At 44.1% G+C, this 16,876-nt stretch overlaps 1 protein-coding gene and 1 long non-coding RNA gene across 2 annotated transcripts in view; one reads left to right on the top strand and one right to left on the bottom strand.

The window, feature by feature from the left end:
• The window catches only part of cntnap5a (contactin associated protein family member 5a), a 165,578-nt gene that overhangs the window by 93,909 nt on the left and 54,793 nt on the right, over window positions 1-16,876 (top strand). The window contains exons 12-13 of the mRNA XM_015965714.3: window positions 11,014-11,133; window positions 15,723-15,923. Coding sequence (XP_015821200.1) covers window positions 11,014-11,133; window positions 15,723-15,923 — 321 coding nt within the window. The remainder of the gene's footprint in view (window positions 1-11,013; window positions 11,134-15,722; window positions 15,924-16,876) is intronic.
• LOC139062644 (uncharacterized) lies at window positions 15,945-16,784 on the bottom strand. The gene is made up of 2 exons (XR_011516213.1): window positions 16,570-16,784; window positions 15,945-16,344 (listed from the first exon to the last, which is right to left on the bottom strand). It is a non-coding gene; the product is annotated as an uncharacterized lncRNA (long non-coding RNA).

Here is a 16,876-nt window from a genome sequence, read left to right as displayed (position 1 = left end):
CTTTAACCACGTGGACGATCCTGCGTGGAAAAACATGGTGGACTGGCAACTGCTTGTAATGGAGGAGGTTCGTAAGTACAGACATCGTTATGATTTGGCCTATAAAGATCACCGTGATCAAAATATTGTTAATAATCGTCACCACAGAATCTCCTCTCCCCTAGCGTAGCTGCTACTTACTAAAAGGCAAGATTTGTGGAGGTTCTTTTGTCCGGAAAGAAGGATTTGAATTTTGCTGAACTTAAAGCCATTTCCCTCTGTTTTTCTCCGTGTCTGGTTCAATGACTTCATTTTCATGAAGCGCATTTGTAGTCCTGGACTTATTTTCACACAAAATCTAAAATTGCGTTTCCCCCCGTTCAAAAATAAACAACTTCTTGGTGTCAAAAAGCTTCTTTAAAATTCACGGACGTCGTGTGTGTACTCCATGGCTCATAACAAGCAGAATTAGAAAATAGCATTTTAGGCCCCGTTGACTTGCACTAATTTTTTCGTTCTTCTGGGGACCCGTGGTCCGGAGGTAGGTGGGCGTGACAGTCTCCCTATTGCTATCACAGTTGGAAACGATAAGGACACAGTGAAAAAATTTTGCAAACAGCAGTGATTTCCACTTCTATTTTTGTGTGGCGTTGGATGAATGCTGTAGAGCCCCATGCTGCCCCCTGCAGTCTGGGAGAATATTGGCTCACAGCGAAGAAAAGCCGTCTATTTATCAGACACATTTTAAGGTGATGTAAAGATGAATAGAATAAAATAGAAACATAAAATGAAACATTAATGTTGGGCTAATACAGCCAGCCTGTCACTCCTCGCTTTTTGTAAAGCTTATTGTCCACATAAAGCTTATCCACCGAGATGACAGCCCTCTTCCCATCCTGGATAAACTTTTTGCGCAGCGGAAAGAGGACTCTGCGCTGATCCAGGATTTCCTTAGGGAACTGGTCATTTATGCTGAAGTATTTTCCTTTGATCTCTCTACCGTGACTTTTAACAAGATCCTTCTGCTTAAAATGTTCAAATTTAGCCACGATGGGACGAGGTCTTCTGCTGTCCACTCTTTTAGCTCCAAGGCGATGTACCCGGTGAAAGGTGATGTTTTTTACCGTTTCTTCGGGTATCTTCATTTGGATCGGGAGAAAGTTTTTTGTTGTTTGCTCGCAGTTCTCTGTCCCTCCTGTCTGCTCCGGCAGGCCTGCGAACACAAATTATCCCTCATGTTACTGGCCTGAAGGTCCAAAACAGTCTCCTTCAGAATCTTGTTGTCCAGGGTGATCCGCGTCATTCCCTCTTCCAGGGAAGAAACGGACTCCCCCGAGATGCGTTCTCAGCGGCGAGCCGCTCCACCTGCTCCTGGCTGAACTCCAGAGACTGACGGAGGTTCTGAAACTCCTGGTGTAGAACCTCAAGCAGATGAAGACGCCCCTCAAATCCCAGAAGCCGTTTATCTATAGAATCCAATAATTCTAATATGTTCTTATGGGGAGATGCGGCCTCAGGCGAGTCCTGAGGACAGCTCCTCTTGGTCCCAGGTGTTTCAGGCTCAGCTGCTGATTTCGTCGGACCCATAACGAAAAACTAAAAAACTTTGTCAATATAATTTAGTAAACTTTCTAAATTTTCTTCACTTACCTCCAGATTGAGTGAGCTATACTTACCAGATTATTTTTTGCATTGTCAGTAAATACATTAGGCGAAAATGTGTCTTAATTGTTTGTGGATGTTTGTTAATGAGCTGCCATCAGCTTCAAACGATGCCGTGTATCCGGTGATCGTCCGTCAGTGCATGCTCAGCCTGTCCTGGCTGGCCTGACTGGCTGTATTAGCCCAACATCAGGTCAGACATGTATTATTCTTATCAGGATTCACTGGGTTTGATCACATCAGGATTAAACAGCTGCTAAATCCGTTTTCTAGATGATGAGATCACCTGTTCATCACCACCTCACACCCCTATCACCTTTTCTTTTTAGTTCTTTCTTCTTTTTTAACCTGTATCTGTATTTTCCTTTCTTCTTTACCTGCTTCTGTGCCTTTACACCTGTATGGCACAACCACACAGCTCACCAACACTGCATCAGACTCGGCACACACACACACACACACACACACACACACACACACACACACACACACACACACACACACACACACACACACACACACACACACACACACACACACACACACACATATATATATATATTAAATCCACAGCACAATATCATACTTTTTGAGTCAAATAATACAACCACAAACACTGTTGGATCTATATTATTATTATTATTATTATTATTATTATTATTATTATTATTATTATTATTATTATTTACTTTTCTGTTATTTATTAACATACTATTTTATACATTTAGATACTTATTCCATCTTATTCACATGAAGGTGTCATATTTTAGCTACTCACACACACACATCTATGGGTGCACTAAGGTTTGTCTCATGGAACATACATGGAGCTGGCTCTAGAGAGAAGAGATTAAAGTTTTTTGATCAGCTAAAGAGAGTGCAAGCAGACGTAATATTGTTACAAGAGACATAGATCTGCCACATCTGCAGATGAACTTAAAACACCTGAGTTTCCCAGCATGTTCTCTGCCTGCTATAACTCTAGGCAAAGAGGTGTAGCTATTTTAATACACAAAAACATCAATTACCCTCCATGCATTCATAATTTTTCTCTGTACTCTCTGAACACTTGGACTGTCCACATATACTTGGAGGCGATTTTAATTTTTGGATGAACTCCTTAACAGACAGGTTCAGTACAGCTAGGACTCAGTGCAATTGGCAATCCACTAACACAGTTAAACAGTACATGAGTGATTATGGGCTTTGTGATGCATGGCGATCTCTTCATCCTAACCGTAGAGAGTATACTTTTTTCTCACACGTCCACCACTCTCATTCACGTTTGGATTATTTTCTAGTCAGCAGCTCATTGTTGGCTGACATTTCAGACACTGAGATACACCCAATAGCTGTCAGCGACCATGCTCCGGTTTCATTATCTATGGTAAACAAGAAGACAATCCCACCAAACAAAAACTGGAGGTTTAACACTGCTTAAAGATGAAGGTTTTATAGAATTTTTTAAAAAGGAGTGGGCTTTATATTTAGAACATAATGACCTGCCTGGAACATCAGCATCTATTCTCTGGGATGCAGGAAAGGCAGTGATGAGAGGTAAAATAATCTCTTTCTCATCACATAAGAAAAAAACGGAAAACAAACGTATTCAGGAGTTAGAGGAAATCATTGTCTTTAGAGGCATCCACAGAAGAAGAGTTAATGAGCAAATTACGTAAAGCTAAATTAGAACTTCATGGAATTATTGACAAAAAGACACAATTTTTAGCACAAAGACTACGAATAGAAAACATTGAACATAATAATAAATCAGGTACATTTTTGGCTAGCAAGTTAAAAATTGATAAAGATAAAGAGAAAACTACCATATCTGCTGTTAAAGACTCAACCGGGAATATAGTTTATGACCCTGCAATCATAAACAACACTTTCAGAGACTTTTACCAAACTTTGTACTCACCACAGATAAACCCATCAGATAACGAGATCAATGAGTTCCTTGATAGGATAACACTTTCTAAATTATCAGACAGCCAAGCTACAGTCATCGACTCACCACTAACATCAGCGGAGCTCCAGGAAGCCCTTAAATCCATGATTAACAGGATAGCTCCAGGTCCAGACGGGTTCCCAGCAGAGTTCTACAAAGAATTCTGGATCATTCTGGCTCCAACATTCTTCATAATGGTGAGGGATATCGAAGAGAGCGGCAGATTACAGTCAAACATGAATTCAGCCAATATTAGTATCTTGTTAAAACCAGGCAAAGACCCTGCATTTCCTACCAGCTTTCGCCCAATTTCCCTTATTAATGTTGATCTCAAAATAATTTGTAAAGCCTGGCAAAAATATTAGAGAAGGTAACCCCCTTCATAATACACCCTGACCAAACTGGTTTCATCAAGGGTAGACAGTCATCCACTGATTCATGTAGATTACTTAATTTGATAGATTTCTCTTACAGTACAAACATAGAAATTGTCATGTTCTTTGTCCCTTTGTTCCCCAGCCCCTCCAGTTCCCACTCCAGGTTCTCCTTTTGTGTTTCATAGTGCCCTCATGTGTCCTTTGTCTGTATCTCATTTATGTGTCTCTTTGTGTTCCTCATTTGTCCCCTGGTCTTCAGCCTTCCAAATATATCTCTCAGGTCCTGTGTTCATTTAGTCTTCTCCAGTCACCCCTCTGCAGTCAGTCATCCCTTTACAGTGTTTATAGTTTCAGCTTTTCATTTTATTAGTCTCTTTTATATGTTTTGTCCCACCAGTCTTTGTAGTTCTCCTTCCCTTTAGAATATTAGTTATGTGGTTGCTTTTCTTGTTTTTAGGTTTTTTCTTAGGTCATGTTAGTTCCCTCCTTGATTAAGTATTGCTTTCACCTGGTCCTCTCCCCACACACCTGCAGCTCATCTGCCTCCCATCATGCCCCAGTGTATTTAAGCCCTGTCTTGTCTCAGTGTCTTGTCGGTCCATTGTCGTTGTCAGTGTTGTTTTGTCTGTCTCGAGTGTTCGCCTGATCTTGCTCATGAAAGAGCTTCTGTTTTGCCTTTTGCCAGCGTTTGCCTTTGGATTTATGCCCAGCCTCCCAAAATAAAAGGATTTTTACTTCATATCCACTTTTGCCTCGTGTCATCCTGGGTTGGGTTGTCCGTGACTTCAAATGTCACGGACAACAAGATGCACACACACACGCACACGCACACACACACATACTGGCAGACCGTTGGAGGTAAATTTCAAAACAATTTAAAGCTGAAGGTGTGCATGCGTGTGCGTGTGTGTGTGCGTGTGTGCATGCGTGTGTGCGCGCGCGAGCAGAACATTTCATTCAGTAAGTCATTAAAAGCACCTCAGCAGCACGTTCTTCTGTAGTGCTGCTCCAGAACATTGGGGGTAATTATGGTGATTTGTCTGTATTGTTCCTTCTTGGAAATATTTCATTGTGTTGGCAATGAAAGTGTGTTTGCTCTTGTAGGGGTGTGTGTTTGTTAAACATGGATAGAAGCCCTTCTGTGAGAGAAATGCAGAAAGTTAATTTAGAAAATGTGCTGTTAGAAACCCAACAGCTGTAGAAAATCATTTGCTTTTAAATATTTTCTGCTGATCTTGTTTTTAACCTGAATAATTGTCCAGCTGCAGCAGAGACTCAACCTCTAAGTGAAATGTTCTCTACACACCCACAAGTTTAAATCCCTTTTTAATCGTTAAATATTAATCAGAGGGCTTTCGTATTTTAAACAGTAACATAAAATCTAACTGCTGCGCTTTATTAGAATATTGACTCATTCAGTGAGTCATCGTAAAAAAGATGATCTGTAAACATCTAAATGTGTTAAATAACTAATCAGAACTGGTTATGTGGAGCTGTATTCTCTGTTACCACTGTGAGGGTCACTAAAGGTCTCTAAAAGCATGATTAAATTAACTAACCCAGAACTGTCAGGAGGTTCTACTACCAAACCTGAGGGGTAAAGGTCATCTAAAAATCATTTTACATTCCTGATGCTCACCTGGAGAATTTGTGAACACTTTTTGTTTTAATATATTATTGACATTGAAAAGTGCCTGCTGGCTGGGGTTTTACTAATGGAGCCAGGCTGGGCCTAGCCACAGGAAGAGACATGAGTCCCACTTTCTACGAGCTCACCACTCATGGGAGGGGCCAAAAGGGTCGGGTGGTAGCCGAAGGCAGGGACCTTGGCGGTCTGATTCTTGGCTACCAAAGCTAGCTCTCAGTTTGTGGAACGTCACCTCTCTGGTGTGGAAAGAGCCAGAGTTGGTGTGTGAGGTTGAAAGGTTCTGGCTAGATATAGATTGACTCGTTTTGATGCATGGCTCTGGCTCTGGAACCAATGTCCTTGAGAGGGGTTGGACTTTCTACCAGTCTGGAGTTGCTCCCACTGAGAGGCACGAGCAGTGTTGGGCACACTTCTTGCGCCCTTCTTGGTGTCCGTACATTGGGGTTTACCCCAGTGAACAAGATGCTAGCCTCCCTTCACCTGCGTGTAGGGGGGACGGGTTCTGACTGGTTTCTGCTTATGCACCAAACTGCAGAACAGACTACCCAGCTGGAGAGGTTGCTGGAGGGGGTCACCTTCTGGTGACCTACTTGTTCCCCTGGGGGACTTCAAGGCTCACATGGGCAATGACAGTGAGACCTGGAGAGGTGTGATTAGGAGGAACAGTCCCTGATATGAATCCAAGTTGTGTTTTGTTACTGGACTTGTGTGCTTGGATTGGATGGATTACCCATAACGAACACCATGTTCAAGCATAAAGGTGTCCATATGTGCTCTTGGCACCTGTATATTTTAGGCCACAGCTTGATGATTGACTTTGCTGTTGTTTCATCTGACCTGTGGCTGTATGTCTTGGACAGTCGGGTGAAGTGAAGGGGTGGAGCTGTCAACTGATCACTACCTGGTGATGAGTTGGCTTTGATGGTGGGGGAGGATGTCGGTCAGACCTGGCAAGCCTAAACGAATTGAGAGTCTGCTGAGAACGTCTGGCGGAGTCTCCTGTCAGAAGGAGCTTCAAGTCACACTTATGACAGAATTTTGCACATGTCCTAATTGAAGTGGGGGACATTGAGTCCAATTGGGCTACGTTTTGTGCTTCCATTGTCGAGGCAGCCAACGCGAGGTGTGGTCACAGGGTTGTTGGTGGCTGTCGTGGTGGCAACCCCCGAGCCCGCTGGTGGACACAGGAGGTTAGGGATGCCATCAAGCTAAAGAAAGAGTTCTATCGGGTCTTTTTGCCCTGTGGGACTCCAGAGGCAGCTAATAGGTACTAACAGTCCAAGTGTAATGTGGCTCAGGTGGTCACAGAGGCAAAAACCTGGGTATGAGGGGAGTTTGTTGAGACCATGGAGCAAGACATCTGTATGGTTTTGAGAGGATTCTGGTCCACCAACTGGCATCTCAGAAAGGCTAAGCAGTGCACTACCAACACTGTTTACACTGGTAATTATGTGCTGCTGACCTCTACTTGGGAAGATGTGGATCGGTGAGCAGAGTACGAGTACGGCGTACATTTTAGGACATCCTCAAGTGTCAGGTATCAGGTCTCAGTTGTCAGATGTCAGGTCTCGGTTGTCAGGTGTCAGGTCTCAGTTGTCAGATGTCAGGTCTCAGTTGTCAGGTCTCAGGTCTCAGTCAGGTCTCAGGTCTCAGTTGTCAGGTCTCATTTGTCAGGTGTCAGGTATCAGGTCTCAGTTGTCAGTTGTCATGTCTCAGTTGTCAGGTGTCAGATTTCAGACCATGGGGAAAAGCCTCTGTTTCACGAAAAACTGCTTCAGGACAAATTTTGTCAAACTATAAGACTCGTGATGTCTGGAAACTGGTGGGGGCCGCTTTATAGGCGCAGGCAGTTTGGGGGGGGGGGGGCACACAGGGTAAAGGGGCAGCGAGTTGGGTTGGGTAGGCTCGGCGTGGCTCTGGTGCTTTCAGACAACATTCTAGGGTGTCGGAGGAGCACGCCGGGCCTCTCCACGTCCCGCACCTCGCAAGTGCCCATACCAGAGTCCCGCCGGCCGTCCACAGCCCAGTCACCACGCTCCCCCATCTGCCTAGGGTGGGGGTCGCTTTATAGGTGCAGGCTGTTTCGGAACCGGCAGGGCGCACAGGATAAGGGGTTAGCGAGCTATGGGTGCATGGAGTTGGGTCGGCTCGGCGTGGCTCTGGCGCATTCAGACAATAGCGGGGGTGTTGGGGAGGCTGGGATGCGGGACACACACCACGGTTGTCCCGACTCCCCTGCTATTGTCTGAAAGTGCCACGACACAGACAATGTCTGACAACTGAGACCTGAGAACTGACAACTGAGAACTGAGGATGTTTCCTGAAGTAATTTTTCCTGAAACCTGATGCTTTTTTCCCCATGGTTTGAAGTCTGACACTGAGACCTGAGACCTGATACCTGACACCTGAGTATGTCCTAGAATGTATGCCATATACGTGGAAGACCTCCTCAATCCCATCGGCATGTCATCGAGTGAGGAAGTGGAGTCTGGGTACCTTGGGTTGGACGCTCCAATCTATGGGGCAGAGGAAACTGAGGTGGTCAAAAAACTCCTCTGTGGCAAGGCTCCTGGAGTGGATTTTGTGGGGCTGTATTAGCTGACATGGCTCTGCAAGAATGTGTGTACATCGGGGGCAGTTCCATTGGATTAGCAGACCAAGGTGGTGGTCCACCTTTTTAAAAAGGGGGGCCACTGGGTGTGTTCCAATTACAGCAAAATTACACTCCTGAGTCTTTCTGGTAAGGTCTATTCAGGGGTTCTGGAAAGGAGGGTCTCTGGTTTTTGTTCTGGCCGTGGAACACAACCAGCTCTATACCTTCTGGAGGGTCTTGGAGTGTACTTTGAGAGTTTGGGCTACTAGGCTCAGCTGAGCGTCAGCCTGAGGAAGTTTATAGCCGCAAACGAAACGAAGCGGGAAAACAGGTAAACAAAACTGCTCTGTGTTTTATAAAAGAACTACAGCATGGAATTAGAGATATGACACAGCAAGAACACACCTAAGAAGTCATAGAACGTTACGTGCTAGGATGATGTCAACGCCAAAATCACCAAAACAAAGGGTAGACTCACCTCTTACATCAGGAAGAATCTGCGTGTTTCGAGGGTTATCCGTTCTTTCATGATTCGTTGTTGAATTGTGATCGGCAGAAGCTTTTCTGGTTTGTGCCTCACTTTTCTTACAGCAGCGGCCCAAAACGATCTCCTAACGTGGATTTTCTGGTTCCTGATCACATGATGTGTGACGCACGTGGATTAAGATCGGCTTTAGAGCTGGGATGTTTGTTCTCATGGTGCTGGGGCTCGTTCCGACGCCCACACAGTAAAAAATTGCAAATGACGACTTTAGTCGTCAATGGCAGTTTACATACTAAGGCAAAGTTATGCACATTTTAAGATGACAGTGGTCAACTCAGCAGAGGTGTCAAACATTGCATGCCTGGATGCATTGGATGGCTGTGAGGATGACGTTTTGGGAGGAGTCGGCAGGTATAGCGATCTGATGGCACACCGGGACCGCAGCAGAGTGAGTGAGTACAGCAAGGCAGAGGGCGTCTGAATTAAAGCCTCATTTGACGTTTGAGTTAACGTGTCAGCAAAGTTCTGATAGTTTGCATAAAAATAGTATTTTTGCTCAGTGTTTGTTCTCAAATTTTTATTACAAATTGTTTATTTAAAAAGTGATTTTTTTTTTGGCCAAGATTAGTCTTGGAAAGGATCTTATAATCAGGGTCATCCTATATTCAGGTCAATACGGTAGTTTTCTCTGCAGGGTGTCTGGGCTCTCCCTTAGAGATAGGATGAGAAGCTGTCATCCAAAAGGAGCTCAGAGTAGATCCGCTGCTCTTCCACATTGAGAGGAGCCAGTTGAGGGGCTCGGGCATCTAGTTAGCGTGCCTTCTGGATGCCTCCTTGGTCCGGTTTTCCGGGAACACCCAACTGGGAGGACACCCATGAGATCACCCAGGACTGGAGGGACTATGTTTCTTGGCTGGCAAGGGACTGCCTTGGAGTTCCCCCAGAGGAGCTGGCCCAACTGGCTGAGGAGAGGGAAACCTTGACCTCTTTGTTTGGCTACTGCCCCCACGACCCAACTCCGGTAAAGTGGATGAAAATGGGTGGATGGATGGATGAAGATGACTGATGTGTCTGATTTGTTTTTTTTCTTTCCATATTATCAGTTTTATAATTTACTCCTCTTCCCAACTCATTAAGGACACAGATGTTTATAATGTTGCATATGGATTCATTTTCCCCCCACAAAAATCAGAAATTTTGATTTTGATGTGGTTATAGAATAGAATAGAATAGAATAGAATAGACTTTATTAGTCCCACAGTGGGGAAATTAGCTTGTTGCAGCAGCACTTAGAGAAAAGGAAGAAGAAAAATAATGTTAAATGATAAATGAGACGTACTTGTATAACGCCTCTCAGAGTAAGGACTCCAAAGCGCTTTACACTACAGTGTATCATTCATCCATTCACACACACACTGGTGGTGATGAGCTATGATGTAGCCACAGCTGCCCTGGGGCGCACTGACAGAGGCGAGGCTGCCGAGCACAGGCGCCACCAGTCCCTCCGACCACCACCAGCAGGCAAGGTGGGTTAAGTGTCTTGCCCAAGGACACAACAGCAGAATTCTCTGTCTGGAGCCGGGATCGTACCTGCAACCTTCCGATTACTGGACAATCCGAGCTCTGAAGGAGCTGTTAATTTGTACTTTAACACATTAAGAATGTGGATGATGCCAGCAGCTTTTGTAGTGGTTGGCACTAACCAGTAACCTCTGAGCTTAGTGATGGGTTGAGATCCATGTTCATGCAGGAACCTCCAGCGTTTTATTTGTGTGAAAAAAACTCTTTCTCCTTTTTATCAAGCCCCCTGGTTTGTTTAAGTCCATCTGTATTCTTCTGTTTCACGTAGTTATTTTGTCTGTCTCTAATCCTCCACGTCTGCTGACACATCTACACCACATGGCTGCCTCGCTCCAACACAAGCACGACGCTAGGAGTGCATGGCTCCTCTTACACTGATTTCTTTAATAAGACTTTACCTTCACTGTCACACAAACTAAAGTCTTGTCAAACTTGTCGGTTGTGACACTTGGTGAATACAGCTGAATCTGGAAGTGGCTGCTGCCCACAGAAGAGTACGCCATCATCATCAAGCTGTTTATAAAGTCTGGAAACAGGCTGCGCGTGAGTGTGTGCATCTGTGTGTGTGTGCGTGTGTGTGTGTGTGTGTGTGTGTGTGTGTGTGTGTGTGTGTGTGTGTGTGTGTGTGTGTGTGTGTGTGTGTGTGTGTGTGTGTGTGTGTGTGTGTGTGTGTGTGTTTGCATCCAGCTGAAGGTGTGGGTTGTTAACTGGTTTTTGTGGCTGTTTTACTTCTTCCAGCCATTTACGAGTCGTCCTGTGAGACCTACAAGCTAAGTGGCAGCTCCTCGGGCTTCTACTTCATTGATCCAGACGGGAGTGGTCCCCTGGGGCCCACACAGGTGTACTGCAACATGACAGGTGAGATCATGGCCGTCCTTGTGTTGTCACTTTACTGTACTACAGTCACACTAAGAAAAGGTGAAAACTTCTCAGAGTAAAGAGAGATTATTTTGTATTTTGTGCTTAAATATTTTGCTACAAAGTCACAAATGTTCTGCTTTAAATTTCAGTTATAAAGTTATCATGGTGCTGAGAGCAACAGTGGTGGATTATAACCAAATAACTCACCAGGTGACCTTAAAAGTACATATATGTCAGAATGAGCCTGTTCTATCATCTCATAACAGACAATGGTCACAGTGACGTTGGCAGGAAGGTTAGTTAATCACGTTTCCTTCTCAGTCGGCGGGGAGTCATCAGCTTTTCTCTTCAAAACAATGAAAGAGGGAGGTAGTCTCGTTTGCAGCCTGTGAGGTTGCCCATCTAATGCTGGTGTTTGTGAAGACTGTTTACACATGTTCAAACTCTGTTGTGGCTGCTCAAAACAAGCCCGTTTGTTAGCCTTGTAACACTTTTATTCAGGCCAGCGGTGGGCAACCCTGGTAGTCGCAGTCCTGCATGTTTTCCATGAACCTGCAGCTTTTAACTGGCTGAACACACCTGATCCAGGTAATCAACAGCAGGAACAGCAAAGATTGTTGGAAAACAAGCAGGACTGCGGCTCTCTAGGACCAGGGTCGCCTGCCCCTGTTTTGGTCGATTTCACAGTAAAATGGTAACAGTGTGCTGCACGGCTGGCTGCGCTGACAGACCGGGGTGTAAACTCGTCTCTTATCAAACAGGAATGAGCCGCAGCCATTAATCAAAGGGACTAGCAGCCTTCAGAGTATTTTCAGATTTGCAGCAAACACATTTTACCGGGTTGATATATTTCCTGAGGAAGACATGGAGTGACTGTGATGGAGCTGAAATGATGAATGTCGTGTGTTTATATTATTTATGTAGTATTGATCATCATATATTTCATCATGGAGCATTGGTACGTTTCCGTCCACCCTAGTGAATGCTGGGATAATTATTTATCATAACGATATTGCGGGATTGCGTGTGTTAAAATGACATTTTGTTTTTTCTAGGTTGAGCGTTGCCGCTAAGAGATATCTTGTGCCACCCCAGAAATAAAAAGTGAAAATGTGAAACGATGATAAAAACCTGAACTACTTGTTGGCCGATGTTATTACAACAATGTTAACTTAATATTTAATCCTACAACAACATAACAGTAATGAAGAAATAAAACTGGCCCTCACCACCCGTAGATCCCCAACCAGAGGGCAGCAGACATGCATGGTTTATGGTGAAGGTACAAATGCTAATACTCCACCTGCTCTAAACACAGAAGAGGTTTGAAGAGCTGAATCTGTGAACCTAGCCACTAACTTACTCCAGAATCATCATGAGGTCATAAAGTTGGACTCTACGTTGTTGCAGCCAAATAATGCCGGTGTGTTCATGTCTTTAATAATCTGATCACACAGGCGTTACGTATCAGACCACACTTGGACAGAGCAGACAGATGGGCTTTTCAGCTAATCCTACCATCACTTTCTTACCCCTAAACATTCACTCTGCAGCAACACTGTCTTCCATCAGGACCTGTCGGGCTTCTGGATCTTCTATAGTTTGGGTTCTTTTCCTTTATGACCCATCAGCAGAGTCATTTGCATCTTTTGATGGCCAGGACACAATGTGCGCGGGTTCACCTGAGGTGTGACATTTGACAGACAGGGACGCACGACCTGTCTGCATGACATATGGGACAGAGCATAGTGAGCTAAGTTTTGACACTCTGGAGACAGTATCCATCACTTAGCTGTCACAACTTCCCCAGCTGCTTCGTCCCTTGCAAGGTTAATGTCCTGAGGAGATGATGTCATTACGGAGGAGACTGCTATCATTTTGTTGTTGTTTTCTTCCCTCTAAGAAATTTGAGTTAGTCAGCACCAGATATGCTTCAGCTTGACCTAAATTAAGAAAACCATTAGATATGTAAGTAACTATAATCCAGGAAGCCTGATGGGAATAATCACACAGCGAAGGGGATTTTCTCTGGAGCTGAGTAAACAATAAATCCTCATCATGAGATGAGTCCAAGTGAAGAGGAGATGACGTCCCCGTGGCTTTAGACATATTAAATGTATTTTCTGTGTATATTATATTAAAAGGACAGGAAGAATGCTGTGGCTGAACCCTGAAGGTGGTTCTTGGAGCGCGGGACGTTCACAGATTAGGACAGACGAGGATTACACGTAGTTTAATCCAAATGTGTTCATTTGCTTTTCTGTGATGCAGAAAAACTGAGACGTGTTAAACGTCACAAGCAACACAAGTGGGCCACAAGCCATGAATGATTGTGTAGCAGCTCCCTGTTTTACAACAGCATGTGACTCTTAATGAGTGTGTCACACGCCAGAGATGATGATGATGAGGAGGAGGAGGAGGATGATGATGATTTCATCCAGCCATTAACCTGAACAGTTACATAGGAAATAGTTCAAATCAAATGCTTCCTGACCCCAATCACACCAAACACAAGTGATTGCTGCTCCTCCTCAGCCTTTTAGGTGAGGTAGAGCAGAGGTTAGGCTACAACAGGACAGGTCTGAGGACCAGGGCGAGGGTGCAGGGCCCTAGAGGACTATCTGTCTGACTGTTGTTTTGTCACAAATATTCAGTCTGATCTCATCTGAAGGATTTTAACAACCCAAACTCGTGTTAAAAGTAGAAACTCAAGACCCAAGCTATTCACCAATTTTCAGTGCTTTGAGACAGATGTTTCTATGGCTACTGGTCTTTCTTCTGCTAGACCTCTGGTCCACTCTGACAGCTGCAAACCAGCTTGTGGTCCAGATCCAGACGGATGGAGTCATTCTTCACCATCGATGTTGGGTCTGCGTTCATCCTCCTACCTCTGGAGGATGGACCACAGCTTCTCAGTGGGATTAGTCTCCCGGACCTGGACCCAACAAGTTGGTGTTCTGGTCCTGATCTCCGTAGTTCTGACTTCATTCTTCTGGCCTGGCACCCTGTGGACTTTTTAATAACCAGTGTTAATTTAGACAAACATGTTTTAGTCTTTTAACTAAAAATCTTTTTAATTTGGCACAATTTAGTAGTTCAGTTTGTTTTAACTTTAGTTTTCTTTTAGTCGACTAAAACACGTGTATTTTTCTTATGACGCGTTCATTTTCCGTGTCTGCAAAGGAAATGCTAACTACACCTACTTGAAACTCTAGTGGAATATGAAAAATTCACATTTTGGATCAATAAAACTAAATCTATAATTGTTTTAATCAAAATTATTGGAAAAGGCCAAAATGAACAGATCCAGCTGACATTGTGTCTCTCAGTGTTAATACAGTCTACACATCTGTATAGTGCTTGTAAAGGAAATGACATCATACCATCAAATCATTCAAATGTGTTACTCTAATAATGGCGGAGGTGAATTAAAGGTAAGACTTGTATTCAGCTGTGTTTATTTCTGGGATTTCCTCCAAGCCGTGGACATTTTCTCTCTAGAGACAACGATTGTTAAACGGTTACCGGTGTAGACCAGCATCAGCATAGGATGTCTGTGGTAGTTTGTCCAAACAGCAGCCTTTTTCCATTCCTTCTCTTTTTCTGATTGGATTTTAGTTAATTTTGTCAGTTTTTGTTGTCATCTCTTCTTCATCGCCAGACATGTCCGTCTATGTTTGTCATAGTTTTGTTTTATAGAAGTTTTTAGTTTTGTTTTGGACCTGGACAAAAAGAACACTGCTCAGAGAAATGGCACCTGTTTCTCTGAAGTCCTTGATCATTTTGTGAAAATCCCTTTCATCAAAGCGATGATGAATAAGCGTGTTTCCCTGTGGAGGAGAACAAGCTGTCATGCACCTCTCTGTTTTAAAGCATCAGGTCTGCTGTTCTTACCCATTCACTATAACAGCGGCAAAGGGGTTCAGGGGAGTTAGGGACCTTCTAAATAATCAAATTCATCTGATTGCTCCACGGACCATTCTGGAGTTTGCAAATATAACAGCGGAGGTGGCAATCTTTGAGACCACTAACATCTAGATGTTTCTCCTTGACCATCTGTACCTGATCTTTGGCTGCCTCTTAGCCGGGGCTCCCTTGAAATGAGGTTTTTGATCTGAATCAATCTTCCTGGTTAAAAAAAGGAAGCATAAATAAAACATGTCTCGGATTCAAAGTGAGTTAACTAATAAACTTGATGGATAAAACATCTGTACACATCTTTAGCATCATTCAACAATGTGTGAATGAAAAAATACCGAGTCGTGATTGTTCCATGCAGGATTTTTGCCCGTTGACCTCGTGTTGCTTGGTTTGGTCCTGTAGGTGTGCAGCCAGCTGTAGATAACACCTGTTGATGATCTAGATTCATGCTGCTGGTGCGCTTCATACAGAACACCTTCCTGGAGAGCGAGTGCAGCAGAGTCCAACAGCGTTTAAACATTACTCATTATGTCTGAATGTTATTTCATTCATTTATTCACCCATTAATCCATTCATCCTGTTGTCCTCGCAGAATAGTTTAGAAGATCTGTTTTCCGTTGAAGCTGTTGTGATTTAATGACGCCAGAGTGATGTTTCTCTCGTAGAGAACAAAGTGTGGACGATCTTGTCCCACAACAGCACATCTCCAGTCAGAGTCCCCGCCTCCTCTCCTCAGAAACCGTACAACGTGAAGTTCAGCTACAACGCGTCAGCTGATCAGCTACGTGCCGTCATCTCTGGGTCCGACCAGTGTCAACAGGAAGTAGTTTACACCTGCAAGAGATCCAGACTCTTCAACACGAAAGGTCAGTTCCCTCATATCAGCGGTTGTGTGTGTGTGTGTGTGTGTGTGTGTGTGTGTGTGTGTGTGTGTGTGTGTGTGTGTGTGTGTGTGTGTGTGTGTGTGTGTGTGTGTGTGTGTGTGTGTGTGTGTGTGTGTGTGTGTGTGTGTGTGTGTGTGTGTGTGTGTGTGTGTGTGTGTGTGTGTGTGTGTGTGTGTGTGTGTGTGTGTGTGTGTGTGTGTGTGTGTGTGTGTGAATCTAACGTTTGACCTACCTGTAGTCTCACTCTGTACTACGATAGTTGCTAGATCCTGAGCTGGGTCCTCAGGTGTGTATTAGGAGAATCAGGAGCTTAACTCGTTACTCACCCAGATTCTCTCATCTGGAGCCCTGGTGTTCCTGGGTGATGAATCAAGCCCAGCCAGCTCCAGAGGGACTTGAGAACCTGCACAGACTTGACAAAATAAGTTTCTCCAGCGTTGCAGATGAGCAATTACTCCAAACCGGAATTGCTTTTAACACTAGAATTCCCAGAATTCTAACTTCACTAGAACTCCCACAACCGTAATTAAATGCAGGCAGACAAATACATTGTGGAGCGTTATTAATTAACTTTTTATGGATGTGTGAAGCTAATAATTTGGTAAGAAAATATAGTTTTAATCCAAACCTTGAAAAGTCTCTATTGTTTGCTGGGTGACCGACGCGGATCTTCTCCATGGGTGGGGGGTCCCAGATCATCTTCCGCGTTGCTGTCAGAGTCTCTGCCGCTTCCTACCGACCAGTTTTCATCAGCTTTCCCCTCTCTGCCTGAAGATTCATTTCTCATGCTTGTTTCACTGAGAGTGTTCTTCTAAAAGCTGTTTCAGACGCTGTTTCACACAAAGTATGAATGGAGAGTGAGCACACAGAGCTGGAGAGCTGGTTGCTTAGCAACGGCGACGCTGTTCGTTATTAGTGGAAAAACTTCCATGATG

The sequence above is a fragment of the Nothobranchius furzeri genome, chromosome 14, assembly GCF_043380555.1.
Source record: "Nothobranchius furzeri strain GRZ-AD chromosome 14, NfurGRZ-RIMD1, whole genome shotgun sequence".
NCBI lineage: Eukaryota > Metazoa > Chordata > Actinopteri > Cyprinodontiformes > Nothobranchiidae > Nothobranchius > Nothobranchius furzeri.
The sequence above is the reverse complement of the archived record's forward strand: the minus strand, read 5'-3'. Positions and strand labels throughout refer to the sequence as shown.